General features: G+C 41.4%; 1 protein-coding gene across 1 annotated transcript in view; it reads left to right on the top strand.

Annotated features, from left to right (window-relative positions):
- Window positions 1-561: 561 nt before the first annotated feature.
- Window positions 562-17,915, top strand: part of Bms1 (BMS1 ribosome biogenesis factor) — a 34,045-nt gene continuing 16,691 nt past the window's right edge. Inside the window, exons 1-12 of the mRNA XM_031383108.1 lie at window positions 562-782; window positions 1,470-1,678; window positions 2,473-2,663; window positions 3,696-3,775; window positions 6,294-6,482; window positions 6,964-7,106; window positions 8,069-8,190; window positions 8,482-8,675; window positions 11,834-11,973; window positions 14,124-14,887; window positions 15,083-15,184; window positions 16,221-16,378. Of these exons, the coding sequence (XP_031238968.1) occupies window positions 1,503-1,678; window positions 2,473-2,663; window positions 3,696-3,775; window positions 6,294-6,482; window positions 6,964-7,106; window positions 8,069-8,190; window positions 8,482-8,675; window positions 11,834-11,973; window positions 14,124-14,887; window positions 15,083-15,184; window positions 16,221-16,378 (2,259 nt within the window). The 5' untranslated portion in view covers window positions 562-782; window positions 1,470-1,502. The remainder of the gene's footprint in view (window positions 783-1,469; window positions 1,679-2,472; window positions 2,664-3,695; window positions 3,776-6,293; window positions 6,483-6,963; window positions 7,107-8,068; window positions 8,191-8,481; window positions 8,676-11,833; window positions 11,974-14,123; window positions 14,888-15,082; window positions 15,185-16,220; window positions 16,379-17,915) is intronic.

Below are 17,915 nucleotides of genomic sequence, written 5' to 3'. Positions count from 1 at the left end.
ACTGGAACTGGGGGTTGGAGGGCTTTCCCTCAGGCGGGCCTGGACTGAGTCCTGGGAACGCAAGGCTGAACAGTGAGACACAAGACAGACATAGACACACATGCACACAAAATGGCAAGCTAAGACATTTCTTGAGAAAAAGCCCTCTCCGGGAGCTTAGAGGAGCACCCTGCCCTCAGCTGGTCGGTCCTGGCACAAGAGGGCAGTAGAGAGCTGAGAAACCGTGAGGACAGCTCTGGCAGCCGTGACCGAGAGCCGCAGCTGGCCGGACCGTAGCCGGTTGGGCGGCGAGAGTCAGAGCTTTCAAGCTGGGACTGGCGATGACTCAGGCGCCCTTCCTGCGTTCCTCTTGTACTCAAATAAGCGGGCCAGGGCACGGCGCCGCGCGAAACCTCTGATGCCAGGTCGCGCAGGCTGAGAGCCGGATTCTGGATCCTCTGGGCCAGGTTTTCCAGTCGGATTCGAAGGAGAAGGCAGTCCATGCGAAACCCGAAGGCGCGCTTGTGCAACCCTCAGCCAATCAAGCGCTTACTTCCGGCTTTCCCCTGAAAGCGGTCCGTCCACGGTTTTTTTTTTCTCTTCTGCTTCTCGTTTCCCTCCGACGGATACAAGCGACGGACAATTTCCGTTTCCGGTGTCGTGCTTGCGGGCTTGAGTGGTTGCTGCTGTGAGTCTTTTGAGTGCTCTCAGGAGCCCCGTCCTTCCGTCAGTCGGATTCCCGGTTAAGTCGGTCCTCGGCCTCCCGACAGGCTGCGTCTTCCAAGCTGCGTCTGGACTGGAAGGCAAGTTTCCCAACCGCCGGAGAGTTGCTCCGGGGAGTGCGGAGGAAGTCGGTTCGTGCAGTACTGGATTCTGGAGATGTGCCGGGGAGAGGGTCACTCTAGCTGGGAGGGGTCTGCCCAGCTCTGCTGCGTGTGCTTTTCCCAGCAAAAATAGAGCATTGGGAGGGGGAAAATGTGCTTCCTCCAGTTGCCGGGAGACCGGTCTGTCCAGCACTGTTGTGATGTTTTAAAGTTTTGTGTTTGTTTTCGTTTAAATTAAAAAGCCACTTCGGCCTAAGCTGTCTAGAATAGTAGGCACTAGCCACCCGCGACTGTTAAAGTTTAAAAATTAATTAAAACTTAAGATTGTTTTCAGTTTCCCAAGGTACGCTTGAGATTCTCTGTAACCACGTGTAGTTAACAAGGCTACCGGATTGAGAACCGCAGATAGAATATGTTTCTGTCATCACAAGAATGAATACTGTCGGTGGCTTCAACATAAAACATAATAAAAAGGCTAGTGTTGGTGCTGGTAACTCTCTTACTTTATGGCGTAAGAAAGAGAAGTGAATTTGGAGATCTACCGGCTAGACATTTCTTCCTCTGTTCGGAGAACAAATACATCAGGACTTACACATAAATTCCTGCCCTCCCACGTTGTCCTGATTATAATCTATTCCCACTGCTGTGCCACCCTGTTCCACGTAGGTAAGACTTGCTTGTAGCTGATAAGTAGTCGCCATGGAGGCCAAGGATCACAAGAAGCACAGAAAGAAGCACAGTGGGCCTAAAGCTGAGAAGAAAAAGAAGCGGCACCTGCAGGATCTGCAGCTTGGAGATGAAGAGGATGCCCGGAAGAGAAACCCCAAAGCTTTTGCAGTGCAGTCTGCTGTGCGGATGGCTCGGTCCTTTCACAGGTGTGTTTTCCTGGGGTGATGGATCTTTCATTAAGCACTCTCTCACATGACATTTGCCTTGGGAGACTAATTCAGGTCTGAAGGATGTAGGCATGCCATATGGCTTTTCCTGAAATGTCAGAGTTCTGCCAAAGAAGCATTTTTCCCTCTAACACCTGCCCTTTGCCTTTTCCCTCTGTTTTCTTTCTCCCCTTCTTTCTTTCTTGTCCAAGAGGAAAAAGAATTTATAAAATTTCGATCACAGAAAAATCTTCTAAACTTTAAATATCTCCATGGTAATAAGTGTTGGTGGTCCCCCTCACCCCTGGATATCTTTCATTTGTTATAAAATACTAAAATAGCTTTATTTAGGGAGATATTGATATATAGCCATCAGTTTCCTTTAAACATTACCTAATTGAGTTCTTTCAACAGCATTAAGAAATTAGGAATTATTCTCATCTGTGGATAAGAAAACAGATTCAGGGCACAAGTTAATAGCTAGTTGATAGAACATCTCCTACACCTCAACTTGTGTTATAACATCTTGTCACTATGGTTACCTTTTATTCTCTTAAACATTAAAGCCAAATCAGTCTCATGTTGTGTTTGATTATTAACTTTATTTTTTAGTCATCTGTTTTATTTTTACTGAAGAATAATTTTTGGGTGAGGAGGGGGTAGAAGTTAACCAGTTAAAATAAAGTTAATTGTTTTCATGTATTATCTGTTCTCTCTAGCATCTGTACTTTAAAAAGATCTTTTGTATTTTGGAAGTAAACTTTTTGTTTTGTTTTATTTTTGTAAACAAATAGGACTCAGGACTTAAAGACGAAAAAGCATCACATTCCAGTGGTTGACAGAACTCCACTGGAGCCCCCACCAATAGTGGTGGTGGTGATGGGGCCTCCAAAAGTTGGAAAGAGCACTTTGATACGATGCCTCATTCGGAATTTTACCAGACAGAAGTTGAGTGAGATCAGAGGCCCTGTGACAATCGTGTCAGGTAGGGAGTGCTGCCATAGACTGCTGTGATGAGGATTGTTGCTCTTTGTTCCAATAGAATATATAACACCCATGCTGTTACATCTGATTACCATATGTTTGCTTTTACTGAATTGCCTGTAACTTCAAAGCTAACTTCTCAGACATACCCGAGTTGATGTGCACCTCCTCAGTCTGACTGACTGCTTGGTCTGCTTTGTCAAGTGTGCTTCTTGGAAAGGCCTAGGACTGGGTCTAGTTATTGTGAGCACATTCATTTAACAATAGGTGAACTCCCATATACCACACACATCTGCTTTCCTTCTCAAAACTACTCTTATGAGAACTTATGTGCTTTTATTTGTGTTTGTATTTGAGCAGGGTCTCTCTATATAGCTCTGGTTCTCCTGGAACTTGGTATATAGACCAGGCTGACCTTGAATTCACAGAGATGCACTCTGGAGTCTTTGGCTCCAGAGAGCTGGGATTAGAACTTGGGTACTTCGGCCAGACGGTGGTGGCACACGCCTTTAATCCTAGCACTTGGGAGGCAGAGACAGGCAGATTTCTGAGTTTGAGGCCAGCCTGGTCTACAGAGTGAGTTCCAGGACAGCCAGGGCTACACAAAGAAAACCCTGTCTCGAAAAAACAAACAAACAAACAAAGAATTTGGGTGCTTCAGTGAGAGAAAATGAAGTAAATTCTCCAAATGGTAATGGTAGAAACTGAAGTGGCTTGTTAAAGAAGTGATGGAGTAGGGCATTTCTTTATCTTTGGGATATCCTTGATCACTGTGTTTACTGCCCCATGAAGATACTGTTATGTAAGGTTTGATGATGTTTGTGGTTGTATTGAGAGTACAGGAAGTTTTGATGGAGATAAAGAGACTGGCCTGTAGCTCAGAAGATCGTGGTCATTAGTTGTAAACTGTCTAGAATTGTCCTGTAAAGGTATATGGTGTTTTACAGGATATAGTTCAAGCCATGAGCACTGTAGAGTTATAGGGCATTTTCAAATTTTTTAAAATGTAAAAGTTTCATCCTTGTACTTACAGGTAAAAAGCGCAGACTTACCATTATTGAATGTGGATGTGACATCAATGTAATGATTGATTTAGCTAAAGTAGCAGATCTGGTAAGTCAATAGGATGGCCTGGGTTCCCAATGGAGAGTGTGATGATGTGATGGGTTATTTATCTCATTTGCAGGGAAATACTTGTGATTATTAAAGAAAGATAGAATAGAAGTGGTTGAAATTATGGCAGCCATTGATACTACCAAAATGTACATGATGAACACATCTAAAACTTAAAGAAAAGCATAGGGTGAGAAAATAATGAGAAGATTAGTATATGATACATACATGCACACACATGACAAGACAAGATTATATCGATACACATATACACGTATAAGACAAGATTATATCAGTGCACACATGCGCATGCATGCACACATCAACTTGCTTGTACAATACCTGCCATTTCTTGAATGTTTCCTAGGTACTATGCCAACAGCATTCTGTACATTTAGTTCACATAACCACCAATGCACTTTACATATAATGAAATCGAGGCTCCTAATAGTTAAGTTAATTGTTTTGGGATGAACCCTTTATTTTTCTTTCTTGAGACAGGGTTTCTCTGTGTAGCTCTAGCTGTCCTGGAACTACTCTGTAGACCAGGCTGTTCTCAAACTTAGAGATCTACCTGCCTCTGCCTCCCGAGTGCTGGGATTACTGGGACAAAGCAGGAATCTCTACTTCCTTTTCTTTTTGAGTATAAGTTTTTGTTTTATAGAATCCTCTTTGTATCACTGTTTGATAACTTCCTATATGTGTATACAGAATTTGGTCATTTTCATCCTCCATTATTCCTTAATATCTCCCTCTTCTACTGAAATCCTCCCAACTAGACCACTTTGATGCCTTTTTGATTTTTTGTTTTGTTTTGTTTTGTTTTGTTTTGGTTTTGGTTTTTGAGACAGGGCTTCTCTGCATGGCCCTGGCTGTCTTGAAACTCACTATATAGACCCAGGGATCTACCTGCCTCTGCCTCCTGAGTACTGATGACTTTCTATCTATTTAGTTAAGGATATGTTTGACTCACTGTGTTTAATTATGACTGCTTGTTGAGTGGGATTATTTACTGGGACACTGGCTCCTCTTCTTAGCATCCATTAGCTTCCCATAGTACATGAAGGAATGCTGATGATGGTCTCAGCCTTGTCCAGGTCACAGTGAGTTTTTGAGTATACTCTTCCCCATCTTCTGGCTTTTAACATTCTTTTTACCCTGTCTTCTGCAGTATTCCTGAGCAGTGGAGAGGGTGATTCAGTAACACTGATGTCTTGTTTAGGGCCATGCATTCTACAGTTGTTTGACTAGCCATGAATCTGTATTAACTGCCACCACTTGCAGAAAGTATCTCGGAAAAAGGATAAGAGTCAGACTAATCATTTTTTGTTGTTGTTGTTTGTTTATTTGTTTGGTTGTATTTTTGTTTTGTTTTGTTTTTGATTCCTGATACAGAGTCCAACTGTGAGCCCTGAGTGCTGGCCTATAACCTGCTATATATACCAGGCTAACCCCAAACTCAGAATACTACATGTTTCTGTCTCCCACTAAATATACTACTCAGAGGGCAGTCTGACACTGTGTTTTTTGACAAAACACCAGTAGTAGATTCTGGAGAGCTTATGATCTCTCCAGCCACAGCCTCTTGACCAGTTTGACAATGCTAGATATGAGTTCTGTAGAAGTAGCCTCAAATTCAATCAAAAAGCAGTTGGCTACCAGCACAATGGTCATCTGAGTGGTGAACATAACTGGCAGTTCGCCATTGTGGCTAATGGGGTTCACAGCTGGGTAAAGTGGTTGATGATTTCCCCACTTCTCCCCAGCAACTTGTACATGCCATAGGATTTCCATTCTTAATGATTATGGTAGGGTGAAGTGGTCAGGGTTTATCAGTAGAAAACCTGTATAGTACTAATTACAAGAAAAGCATAGAGCCTGAATTGGGTTTTTGAAGTGGTGGTTTTCTTTTCTTTTTTTTTTTTTTATTAAAGCCATCTCTTAACCTAGCATGACAGGATAACAGAACTGTGTGTGTGTGTGTGTGTGTGTGTGTGTGTGTGTGTGTGTGTGTGTGTGTGTGTAAGATTTATTTCTTTTATGTATATGAATAGTTTGCTTGCATGTGAGTCTGTGCACCTGTGCATGTCTGGTGCCTGCAGAGGTGAGAAGAGGGTGTTGCATCCCCTGGAACTGGAGTTATAGATGTTTGTGAGCTGCTGTGTAGGTGCTGGAAATTGAATTTGGGTCCTCTGTATAAACAAATGCTCTAACTGTTGAGCCATCTCTCTCTGGCCATATCAACCTATACTGATTTTTAAATATAATATTTAAATTTGGGAGTTACTCTTAGTACAATATAGACTAAGCTTGCTAAGCCTTGTGTTTTTAAAATGACTGAGATACTAATGATTTTGTAATTTGAGGATATAAATATTAATGGAGATACCTTTTGTGACATTCTTTTGAATATTTAAGAAAACAAGTGAGTGACTTGATGTGACCGTGTGCCATAATTTGCTGACTCTTGGGTGGAGTATTTTCATGGCTTCAGTGAAAAATTGTGTTCTATTTTTAGGTGCTAATGCTTATAGATGCCAGCTTTGGGTTTGAAATGGAGACATTTGAGTTTCTAAACATCTGTCAAGTACATGGCTTTCCTAAAATTATGGGAGTTCTCACCCATTTAGACTCCTTCAAGCATAACAAGCAACTCAAGAAGACAAAGAAGCGGTTAAAGCACAGATTCTGGACAGAAGTCTACCCGGTAGGAGGGAATTATTATTGGACCCTGTCACTTTTAATCCTTTAATGTAGCCAGAATGAAGAGCTGTTCATAAAATATCTAGGGTTGGCTTGTCTGCCTATGTTTATTGCCCTTGGCCTGTTTCCTCCACATGGTCTTTGTCAGGGCTTCTTAGTGTTTCTCTCTGCTTCTGTGCATACACGTGAGACATGCACTCTGTTGGTCATGATTTGATGCAGGTGTATCTCGTTTGCTTCTGTGCACATACAGTGCACAGTATTGGTCATGATTTGATGCAGTGCTTCAGAAGTTTCTGCTCAGGAATCTCAATGCTTTCTCCACATATGCCAGTACTTAATTTAACTGAGAGAAATCACATGACAAGTCCTGAAGATGGCAGCCAGCTTTGAAAACACCAAGGCAGTAACTTCTAATGACCTTGCTTTTTATGGTATTGGCATAGGTTTAATTGCCATTCATTCTTACTTTGTTTTATGTTTAGGGTGCCAAGCTATTCTACCTTTCTGGAATGGTACACGGAGAGTATCAGAATCAAGAGATTCACAACCTGGGCAGATTTATTACAGTTATGAAGTTTAGGCCTCTCACATGGCAAACGTCTCATCCTTACATCTTGGCAGACAGGTAAAATACAAGTGAGAATTTCTTTCTAACTTTTTTAAGGTTTAAGAAAGATCAGTGGTAATACCTATTGTGTGCAGTCACTGGAAGATGCAATGCTTTGTAGAGTGAATAGTTATGGAGTGTTTACAGTGTTTGGGGTACAGTTCAGTGCATAGAGGACTGAGTCCCAACATTCTTCTTTTGTTTTGTTTTTCCTTCTCTTCATTGTTTTGTTTGGCTTTTTTTTTCAAGACAGGGTTTCTGTGTGTGGCCCCAGCTGTCCTAGAACTTGCTCTATAGACCAGGCTGACCTTGAACTCAGGGATCCACCTGCCTCTGCCTCCTAAGTGCTGGGTTTTAAGGCATTGTCACTACTACCTAGCTTTTTTTCTTTTCCTTAACAAAACAAAGAACAACAAAACGAATGCAGATAATAAAAAAAGAGGAAAATTTTGGCATCTGTGATGGTGTCCTTGTGCCCAGAGTTCTAGTCACTCGGCACCTGTTTAGTGTTTTTCTTCATGCTTCCTCATGAAGTACCCTGTAGTACCCTTCTTTAGAGGGATCCAAGCTAACCAAAGGCCTCAGCCAGCAGACTAATCTTAACTCTTCCAGAAGTTTTCCAAGCATGTTCTCTGCCTTTCCCTTACCCAGTGAGGGTGTCTACTATCTCCCTTAGTAGTGCTTTGTGGAGTGCATCACATACAGAGCCAGGTGGAAGCACTCGTGTTTTTGCTGCTTGTTCTTTGGTGTGGACTATGCTTCCTTGTTTCTGTGTTTTGTAGTTTTTCTGAGTGGTGTACTTAAGGAGCAAGACTTGGATTCGTGGTACTTGATATTAAACTCCAGGCCTCCTGTGCTGGCCAGTGTTGAATCACTGAGCTACGCTCTCAGTATGTGAGCAAGCGATGTCAACACATTTAGAGAAGTATATGTACTTTTTATGTTCTTTCCTGCCATGTGATCATATTTCATTTTCCTAGGATGGAAGATTTGACAAACCCTGAGGACATCCGGACAAACATCAAGTGTGACCGAAAGGTGTCTCTGTATGGTTATTTACGGGGAGCCTACCTGAAAAATAACAGCCAGATCCACATGCCAGGTATTGTCTACTGTAAAGAACTCCATATTTGTCACCCTCTTGGAACACTGAAACATTACCAAACAAGGCAGAGACATAGTCTGTGGCTTTTAAAAATAACCCACCTATGCATCATCTGCTAAAAGTATTGATTGAATGCTGTATTATCTAGCTAGCAAGGTCCACTGCTTAGTGGTGCCTTTTCTGTGTCCTGCCTTCAAACACAGGAATGTTTTTTCCAGTAGTTGATACTTGTTTGTTTTTTGAATGCTTGACTTCTTGCCAAGTTTCTTCCTGGGTTCTGTCTTCCAGGTGTAGGAGATTTTGTCGCCAGCGATGTTAGTTTTCTCCCAGACCCCTGTGCTCTTCCGGAACAGCAAAAGAAGCGCTGTTTGAATGAGAAGGAGAAGCTGGTTTATGCGCCTCTCTCTGGAGTTGGAGGTGTGCTGTACGACAAAGATGCTGTCTATGTTGACCTAGGTGGCAGCCATGGCTTCCAGGCAGCGGTAAGAAGTGCTCTCTTCTGAATTATTCTTTATGACTCTTTTCTTATCAGATATCGTGTTCATATTCTCCTTTCCAAAGCTTTTCTCTTTTAATCCAAGTTTATGATAAAACAATGATTTTAAAGGTGTTTTCTTCCCATTGTACCAAGAGAAAATAAAAATACTCTCCTTGATCCTCTTCAGATTTGAAGTTTGCAGTTGTTGGCACTACTACCAGCAAGATGCCTGGCAGTGCTCATCTTCCTAGAAGACTACAGCACTTTCTCGGTCTATAGTGTTCCTTTAGTCAGCCAGTCAGTCAGTCAGCCAGTCAGTCAGTGTGTCTGTTTTCTTTTTTTTTAAGACAGGTTCTCTATATAGCCCTGGTTAGAATGTGTGTATGTAAGAGTGTGTGTGTGTGTGTGTGTGTGTGTGTAAGTAAGTAAGTAAGTAATTGGTGATATTTTTATTCTTAATTTACAACTTATAAAAATCAAAATTAATTAAATCACATTTCCTCTTCCCCTTTCCTTCAACCCCTTCCATTTTCTCTTCCTTAAATATGTGGCCTCTTTTTCTTTGATTATTATTGTTGCTTATAAATATATACTTATGTGTAAATATACATATGTAAACATAACTGAGTTCATTTGACGGTGTTTGTGTGTATTTGAGTTTAGGGCTGACCACTTTGTTTGGGATAATTAATCAGGGGACTCATCTCTAGGTGAGACTAACTCTTCCTCAGCAATCATTAGTTGCCTGTAGTTCTTTGTCTGCTGGTGGGATATGAGCTTCCCCCACCACTTTAGCGTCTCTATTGGTGATATCATTGTTCAAGTCTTGATCAGGCAGCCATATTGTTGAGGTTTCAGGGCTGTAGCTTCCCTGTCATTTCTAGGAAACAAAATCTTATCTACAGAACTCCTGGTACAAGGTTCTTAAAAATCTTTCTGCACCCTCTTTGATGTTCTTTGAACCTAAGTCAAGAGTTGTATTGTAGATATAGCTGTTGGGACTGGGCTCTCAACCATCTGTTGATCTGTTGAACTGGCATTGTGAGCAGTTTATAGCTTTCTGTAATGGTCTCTTTGGTATAAAGAGAGGCTCCTTTGATGAGGTATGATTGCTGCCTTTATCTGTGGGGATAAGGGTATGTTTTAGAATGCAGTTGATATCATGCTGGTCTAGTGAAGTGGTAGTAGTAAGTCCTCTAAGATCTATGACTTATTAGCCCCTAGTTGGTTAGCTTGCCAGTACCAGGCATGGTTTCCTTAGAATTGATCAGGCCTTAAATCCAATTAGGCAACTGTTGGTTATTGCCCAGATATGAGTGCCAGTATTACACCTTTAGGAACATCTTGCCACATTGGTCATTGCTGTGGTTCATTGGCATCACAGCTGGGTAGGACTATTCATTACCTCCTTCCCTTGGCTCGCTTTGTATTTTCTGGTGCTATGAAAGCTAGGCCTCAGGAAGGAGCTTTCAGGTTGGATCCAGTTTGAATCCTCTGAATTCTGTGTTCTAAGTATGCAGTATCTTTGACAGTAGGAACCTTCAACCTCTGAGAAACAACCAAGGGCAATGGCAATGGCCTATGTTGTTTTAGGAGTCACTTGGACTCTCCTGATCAACCACTCATGTGGAAACTTCTCATCCTGGGTATTGGGGATTTGTTAGATAGTCTGTGACTCTTGTGGAGAATGGTGTCAGACTAAGTGGCATACTTGATTTAAGATCTTTAATTGTGTGTGTACATGTACTTGTATGTATTATGAATAATTTAGGTAGATATAAAATAGTGACTTCTTGAGGCTTTACTAAACATCCTTTGTCATTTATCCTCTTTTCCTGTTGAACTTCCCTAGATTAGAGCCGTGTGTGTGTAAGAAATTTGAGATACTCTTCTTGTTTTGAAACACTTAACTTGATATTTTTATATGTGTATATATTATATTTTGATCTGTCACCCCAGTTACCTTCTCTTCCCTCACCTAGTGGATGCCTTTTCAGTAAGTCCTCCCCCTTGGCTGACATTTTTTACTGACTGACTAGTTGTAGCATGTGTATGTGATAGATTTCAGCAGTTCTCATACTCGCTTCCCTCCCTCATAGCCACTCTCCTTTTCAGTAGGCCACTTTTTTTCTTATAATCACCCACTGAGTTTTATTAGGGTTATTTGCATGAGGAGAGGTTTGGAGTTATTTCCTGGACCTAGACTACAGAGATTACTGCTTCCTCTACCAGAGGACTTGGGACCTTTCCAGCACCCACATGGTGGCTTACAACTGACTGTTACTCCAGTTCCAGGGAAACTGACATCCTCTTCTGGCTTCTGCAGGCCTAGAAGTGTGCGAGTGGTACAGGGATGAGAATGTGCAGGCAAAATACCCTTACTCATAAAAAACCAAACAAAATGCCATTTGCTCCTCTGGGAGAGATGGGGCCTCATGAACCCTGTCTCAACCCTAGTGAGAGCCTTCACAGTCTCTACCTTGTGCAGAAGAGCACAGTTGCTGTCAGTTCATGACAACAGTGGCCGTACCGTGTGCAGAGGCGTGTTACTCAGCATTATTCCTGTCCTCCGGCTCTTCCATTCTTGCTACCTTGTATTCCAGTGTTCCCTGAGTCTTGGGAGTGATAGAGACTTTAAATTTTTGTTAGTTTTTTGAAATGTAATCTTACTTAGTTAAAATAGTTTTTGCCTACAGTGTTGAGACCTGGTGTTTTCCTAGGTAAGTGCTTAGGTTAGATTGATGTACTGCATGAACGTGAGAAGCACTTACATTGTTGGGAATCAACTTTAGGCTTTGTCTCAAGAATTTTCTTCTCTCTTTGGGACAGTGAAAAAAGTTTTTAGAACTATAAGATAATTTTTTAAAATTTACTTTTTGTGTCTCTGTGTGTCTGTTTATATGTATGTATGGATGCATGTATGTGTGTCCAGGTGTCCACAAAGGCCAAGATGTCAGATCTCTGTGGTGCTGGGAGTACTGGTGGCTGTGAACTTCTGGTGTGCGTGCTGTGCTGGAAACTGAATTCTCAGGTCTTCTGCATGAGCAGTATGCAGTTGTAACTGCTGGACTGTCTTTAGCCTGTAATGAGAAATGATGAAGCCAGTGTGTTCCCAGAATCCTTTTGCTTTCCTCACTTGCACAGTTTTCCTGACTTTGACAGGAGGAAACAGGCCCTACACACGAACTGGTCCAGAGTCTCATCTCTACCCATGCCAGTATCGATGCTAAGATGGCTTCAAGCAGAGTGACACTTTTCTCTGATTCCAAACCTCTGGGGTCAGAAGACATAGATAATCAAGGGTAAGTCTACCATTTTACTAAGTGTTTGTTTGTTTGTTTTTAACATTTATTTGTGTGTGTGTGTGTGTGTGTGTGTGTGTGTGTGTGTGTGTGTGTGTATGCACACAGATTGTCAGAGTTGGTTCTCTATTTACCATGTCAGTTCTAGGAATCAAACTCAGAAAGTCAGGCTTGGCAATAAGTGCTTTTATCTAATACCCATGTTACTGGCTTTCTTTCTAATTTTTAATTTTAAAAAAGTTAAAGTAAAAATATATTAACTACCACTCTTCCATCACAGTTTTTATTTTGATGGGATTTGGCTCTAGAATTTTTGGTTTACTGTGAATATTCATGTGCTTCTTGACAGGTTTGTTTACTTACATAATATTACAATACTGTATTTTAGTAAAAAGACAAGACTTGTTTTCAACAGAAGTATTCAGAATAATGTTCAAATGTTACATGAACTTTTCTATTGATTGCTTTCAGTTTTCTAGGAGACCATTTGGATATCGTCTAATGACTGAAATTCTAGACCAGCATCTAGATGTTTATTTGGGTTCTGTCCAAATGCCTTTTTTCTGAAAGTCTTTCATACATTTTTTTTTTTTATTATTATTACCATGGTAGGTGTCTACTAACATGGCTCATTTTTCAGCCTGGATACATTCTTATGTACCATAATACTTAGTGGGTGCTTGCTGAACACTGACTTTTATAACTCATCCCCGTAACCAATCTGAACATGATAAATTGTGTACAGTAGAGTTTATTATACTATGTATTATTGTTTAGCATGGCAATATGAAAGATTAAAGAGTACATTTAAGGGTCACGATTCCCAGGGCTTGAGAGATAGCTCAGTGGTTAAGAGCACTTCCTGCTTCTGCATAGGACTTGGGTTCGGCACTCACCACCTATCTGTTGTCTTACAGACACCTGTAACTCCAGGCCCAGGGACTCGTGCCACCCTCTGCCCGCCTTGGCCACTTACATGTTCATGGTATACATAAACTCAGTAGGCACACACATACATATACATAACAAATAACCTGTAATTTAAATATTATGAGCATTTTCTTTGTCTATGCATTTTTTATATGGTCATTGTTTTGTTATTTGTGTTTCTGACTTAGGGTCTGTCTTATGGTATACTTTAGATTTTTATAATTGATGGTTTCACAGTTTTATATGTAAGATGACATTGGATAGCTTTGTTTTGTTTTAATTTTATCCCAAGCTTTACCATCTGAATGATTGTGTACCAGTTAATGGAACCCAGGTCTTCTGTAAGATCACTGAGTGCTCTGAACTGCCAAGGCGTCTCCTCAGCCTGTATCATCATACTCTACAAACTTAGCAACACACAGAGGTTGGGCCAGCCGACCCACAGAGCACTGCTCTGAACTCTGGCCAGCTGCCATTTAACAAAGGGCTGTCCCTCCCTGCTGGATTTTTGTATCACAGCTGACTCTAGACTTTGGTTTTGTTTTTATGTGTTACCATCCCATTGCTGTTATTTTTCTCTGATGCCTACATTGTCCCAGATTTGACCCTCGTGCTGAGTCTCCCATGTCTTCTAGGCACATTCTCATAAATCTTAGTATGAGCATAATATTTTCTGACACAACAGGGTGACCCAGGCTTACATTGTCCTTTAGACCTGGAGTCAGTTTTAAAGATTGTAATAAATAATACTAAATTCCCTTTTGAATACTTTTCCTAAGATATAAATTGTTTTGTTAAGTTCTAACAGTAGTCTCCATGTTCTCTCTATTAGTGCTTGGCAAGAGTGTCATTAGGGAGCTGTGAGTTTGCTTACTAATTATTAAGTGCTTGTCATCAATTTTCTGTGCTGTCTTTGCGACTATGATGGTACTGTTTTCTTTAGTAAATGCTAAGAAATGAACACAGGGCTCTGCACAGGCTGGCCAGAGTTCTACCAGGAAACTGACTCCAATCCTTTTCGATCCTTTTTTTCTTTAAATTTCTATTTGGGGACAGGGTCTCACTAAGTTACTGAGTGTCACACAAAGTCTTAACTTACTCGGCCCACAGGACTAGAACCTTGAACCCTCCTGCCTTAGCCTCCCATTTCTTTGCATAGTGGATTGACATTAGCTACTTACTGCACAGTTTGAATTGGTGTTCATTTACTTTAAATATAGGCTGTGGCTGCCGAAAGAGGAAAAGCAGGTGGATGTGGAGACAGGCCGAGTGCGTCGGAAAGCCATTTTTGGAGACACAGAAGATGAGTCTGGAGATGAAGAGAGTGACGATGAAGAAGACGTGTCTGAAGATGACGGGATGGAACATGACTCTAGTGATGATGAGGCAGAAGATGAAGAGGAAGAAGGTGCTGAGAGCAGCAGTCATAAATACATGGCTATTGGGGGACGCAAACGACCAAAGCTTGAGGAGCACGAGGAAGACAGTGAGGCAGACTTGCCAGCATTTGCTGATAGCGATGATGACCTTGAGAGGAGCTCTGGGGGAGAGGAGGAGGAGGCAGAGGAAGCCGATGAAAGCAGTGCTGACGGTGCCTCCACAGGGGAGAAGGACACTGGGGAATCCAGCTCTGTTAGAGGAGCTAGTGAGGTGAGACTGTCAGCAGCCCCCCAGTGGAGGGACCATCCAGATCCACAGAAGCCTTCCCCAGTGAGAAAAGCAGCCCTCATCGCTTCTGATTCTGGCCACTGTACAGCCGAAGAGGCATTTCCATCTGAAGATGAGTCTGAGGAATCTGAGCTCAGTTCCGAGGAAGAAGACTCAGAGCACAAAGAGATCAGGGGAAAGCTCGCAAATCCTCAGCGGGACAGTGGACAGAAACTTGAGTCAGAGAACCTGGATGATGAGACCAGCGACATTGAAGACTTACTCAAAGAGGAAGACGATCACAAGGAGCAAAGTAGCAACTCTGTAGAAACGTCAGGTAAATACTCCACCGAAACGCCGGACATCCTTAAACTGATAAACTTGGGACTCCAAACAATTGTTGTTAACAGGGTGTTCACACTGTAGAGTCTGCTCTTTGGATTTGTTAACGACTGGAGCATGTCATGAACATGTTTTAGAATGAGTGGACTTTGGGCCAGTGGGCGTATGTAACCGGGTGTTGGTTTTTCAGGTGCCCTCAAGTGGAAGGAAGACCTTTCCAGAAAAGCAGCAGAGGCCTTTCTGAGGCAGCAACAAGCAGCTCCCAATCTTCGAAAGCTGATCTATGGGACTGGTAAGGAACTCTGGTTCAGAGCTCAAAATGTTCTAGGTTCTTAGAGTATTTTCTGAAAAGGAAAAGAGGCCATTGACATAAGAATTGAGAGTAGACTTTGACCTGTGTTATTTTTGGCTCAGCTCGTATGTATTTACCAGACATTTTTACAACATATTTTAAACTTTTTATTCACTTGCAGTGTGTGTGTGTGTTTGTATTATGTATATGTGTACATTTATGATGTGGAAGAGCACTGGTACCAAGTGTACGCATGGAGGCTAGAGGACCAATGTGTGGACCTGGTTGTCTGTCCACCTTTTTATGGGTTTTCAGGATCCAGCTCAGGTCCCCAGGCTTGTGTGCTAAGTGCCCTTACCTGTTGAGCCTGTTGGCCTTGGCAGGTGTTTATAATCATGTCACAAGGACTGTAAATTAGTCTTCTACATTGCTCAGATGCTTTAGCAGTTTTAATGAGACTATTATTCATTATGTCATTTATTATAAAGCCCTTCATGAGATTTGTTTGTTAAATTTAGTGTTAGAACTATGAAGGTACCCTCTTTGTGAGAACAAGAGCCCTGTGTTCTCTTCACCTGTGTTCACTTATTTATAATTTATTAAACTTGTTTATAAGTTCTTTTTGAAAAAAATGCAGAAATAAGTTGCCCTTTGATAAGAAAATTGGCAAGTGATCTGTACTGATTTTCATTTAGATTTTGCTTCTAGACATTTAGGGATGGGAAGTTCCAAGGGAGCTCTGCGTAGGAGATCTTCTGTAAGAGCTTTTTCTTTAAATAGCTTCCCCTCCCCAGCTCCAATATTTTCACTCCTTCATGGTCTCTGCTGCTGCTTTGCAGGAGGATAAGTCTTCCAGACACATTAGGTGGTAGATTTTTGACCTTTTGGCCTTTTGGCACTTAGTGGGTGATTGCCCCAGGGATGTCTATAATGAACAGGAATCCACAATCCCTTGAATTCTAAGAAGTGTGATTTAACTAGTTCAGGGCAATGAGTCTTGTAGGACTGAAGTTTTTATTCTCATCTTTCTCTTTAGTGACAGAGGATAATGAAGATGAAGATGGAGACACCTCAGAAGAGCTTGGAGGCCTGTTCCGTGTCAGCCAGCCAGATAGAGGGTGTAAGCACAAGGCGGACTCTCTGGACTGCTCCAGATTTCTTGTGGAGGCGCCTCACGATTGGGATTTAGAGGAGGTAATGCTGAATAGTCTTTTGACTTTGGAAAGAATTGGCTGGAAGTGGTGGCAGAGTGCTTGCCTAGCGTGTGGACGCCCTAGCTCATAATCCCTAGCATCCCCTTACCTCCCTCCCTCACATACACATTCAAATGCAATGAAATAATTAAAGGATTATTTTAGAAGAACATTTTCCAACTCAGCATTGCATATTCATCACTGGCTTCTTGTTTCTGTAGGACATAATTTCCCTGTATCAGAGTGTTTCTCACACACAAGCAGCAACTGGTTCTGAATTTAATTGAACTCTGAACTTGTGTTGTAGTGGAAAGAAAGGAAATGTTCAGCTACTGCTGAGTGAGCATTGCTACCGTGTTTTTATAAACTCAGGCTTGCTTTGGCTCTCTGGGATCTTTTTTGGTTCCATATGAATCTTAAGATTTTACTTCTGTTTCTGTGAAGAGTGTAGTGGTTATTTTTGGTGGGATTGCATTGAATTTGTAAATAACTTTTGGTCTGATGGTCATTTTCACAGTATTAACGCTACCAATTCATGAACATGTGATGTCTTGTCACTTTCTAGTCTGTTTCTTCAAAGAGTTGAAGTTTTCATGATAGACATATTTTGCCTCCTTGGCTAGGTTTATTCCAAGATATTTTATTGACTCTGATGCTGTGGTTAATGGAGTGTAACCATGTCTTTGTCAGTGGGTGTGTTTTTGGTGTATAGGAAGACTACTAATTTTTTTGTTCAGTTAATTTTTATTCTGCTATTTCTCTGAAATTGCTGATTGTTTTAGAAGTTTCCTGGTGGAATTTTTGGATCTCATGTATAATATATCATTTGCAAATAAGAATTGTTTGACTTCCTTTTCTATTTGTATCCCTTTAATTTCCAGCTCTTCCCTTACTGCTCCAGCTAGTACTTCAGGCACCATATTTAAAAAGAGTGGGGATAGTGGGTAACTCTGTCTCATTTCTGACTTTAATGGAATTGCTTCCAGTTTTTCTCTGTTTAGGATAGTGTTGGCTGTGGTTTTGTCTCATATAGCAGTTTGTTGTATGTTATCTTTTCCTGATGTTGATCCCTTGATTAGAATGAGATGCCCTTCTTTGTCTTCTGATTAGTTTTACTTTGAAGTCTATTTTCTCAAATATATGATGGCAATGCCAACTTGCTCTTGATCCCATTTTCTTGGGATACGTCTTTTCGTCCTTTCACTTCAAGGTGGTGACTATCCTTGAAGCTGAGATGAGTTTCTTGTAGGTAACTGACAGGTGGGTTTTGTTTCTTAATTCAGTGGCTAGCCTGCATCTTTTGGTTGGAGGGTTCAGGCTATGGATAGAGCTGTTATTGAAAAGGTGTGTGTAGCTTGTGTCACTTTGTTGCTTTTTTTCTGCTACTCTGTCTTCTTAGCCCTACTTTGTATTTAATTAAATTTTAGCTTTATTTTCTTCCTAGAGTCTCTTGGCTGTTTAAAGCATTGCTTCCAGTATTCTGTTTTGTTTGTTTCTTTTCTCTCTCTCTCTCTCTCTCTCTCTTTTTTTTTTTTTTT

The sequence above is a fragment of the Mastomys coucha genome, unplaced genomic scaffold (assembly GCF_008632895.1).
Source record: "Mastomys coucha isolate ucsf_1 unplaced genomic scaffold, UCSF_Mcou_1 pScaffold20, whole genome shotgun sequence".
NCBI classification, from domain to species: Eukaryota; Metazoa; Chordata; class Mammalia; order Rodentia; family Muridae; genus Mastomys; species Mastomys coucha.
This window is presented reverse-complemented; position numbering and strand designations above follow the sequence as displayed.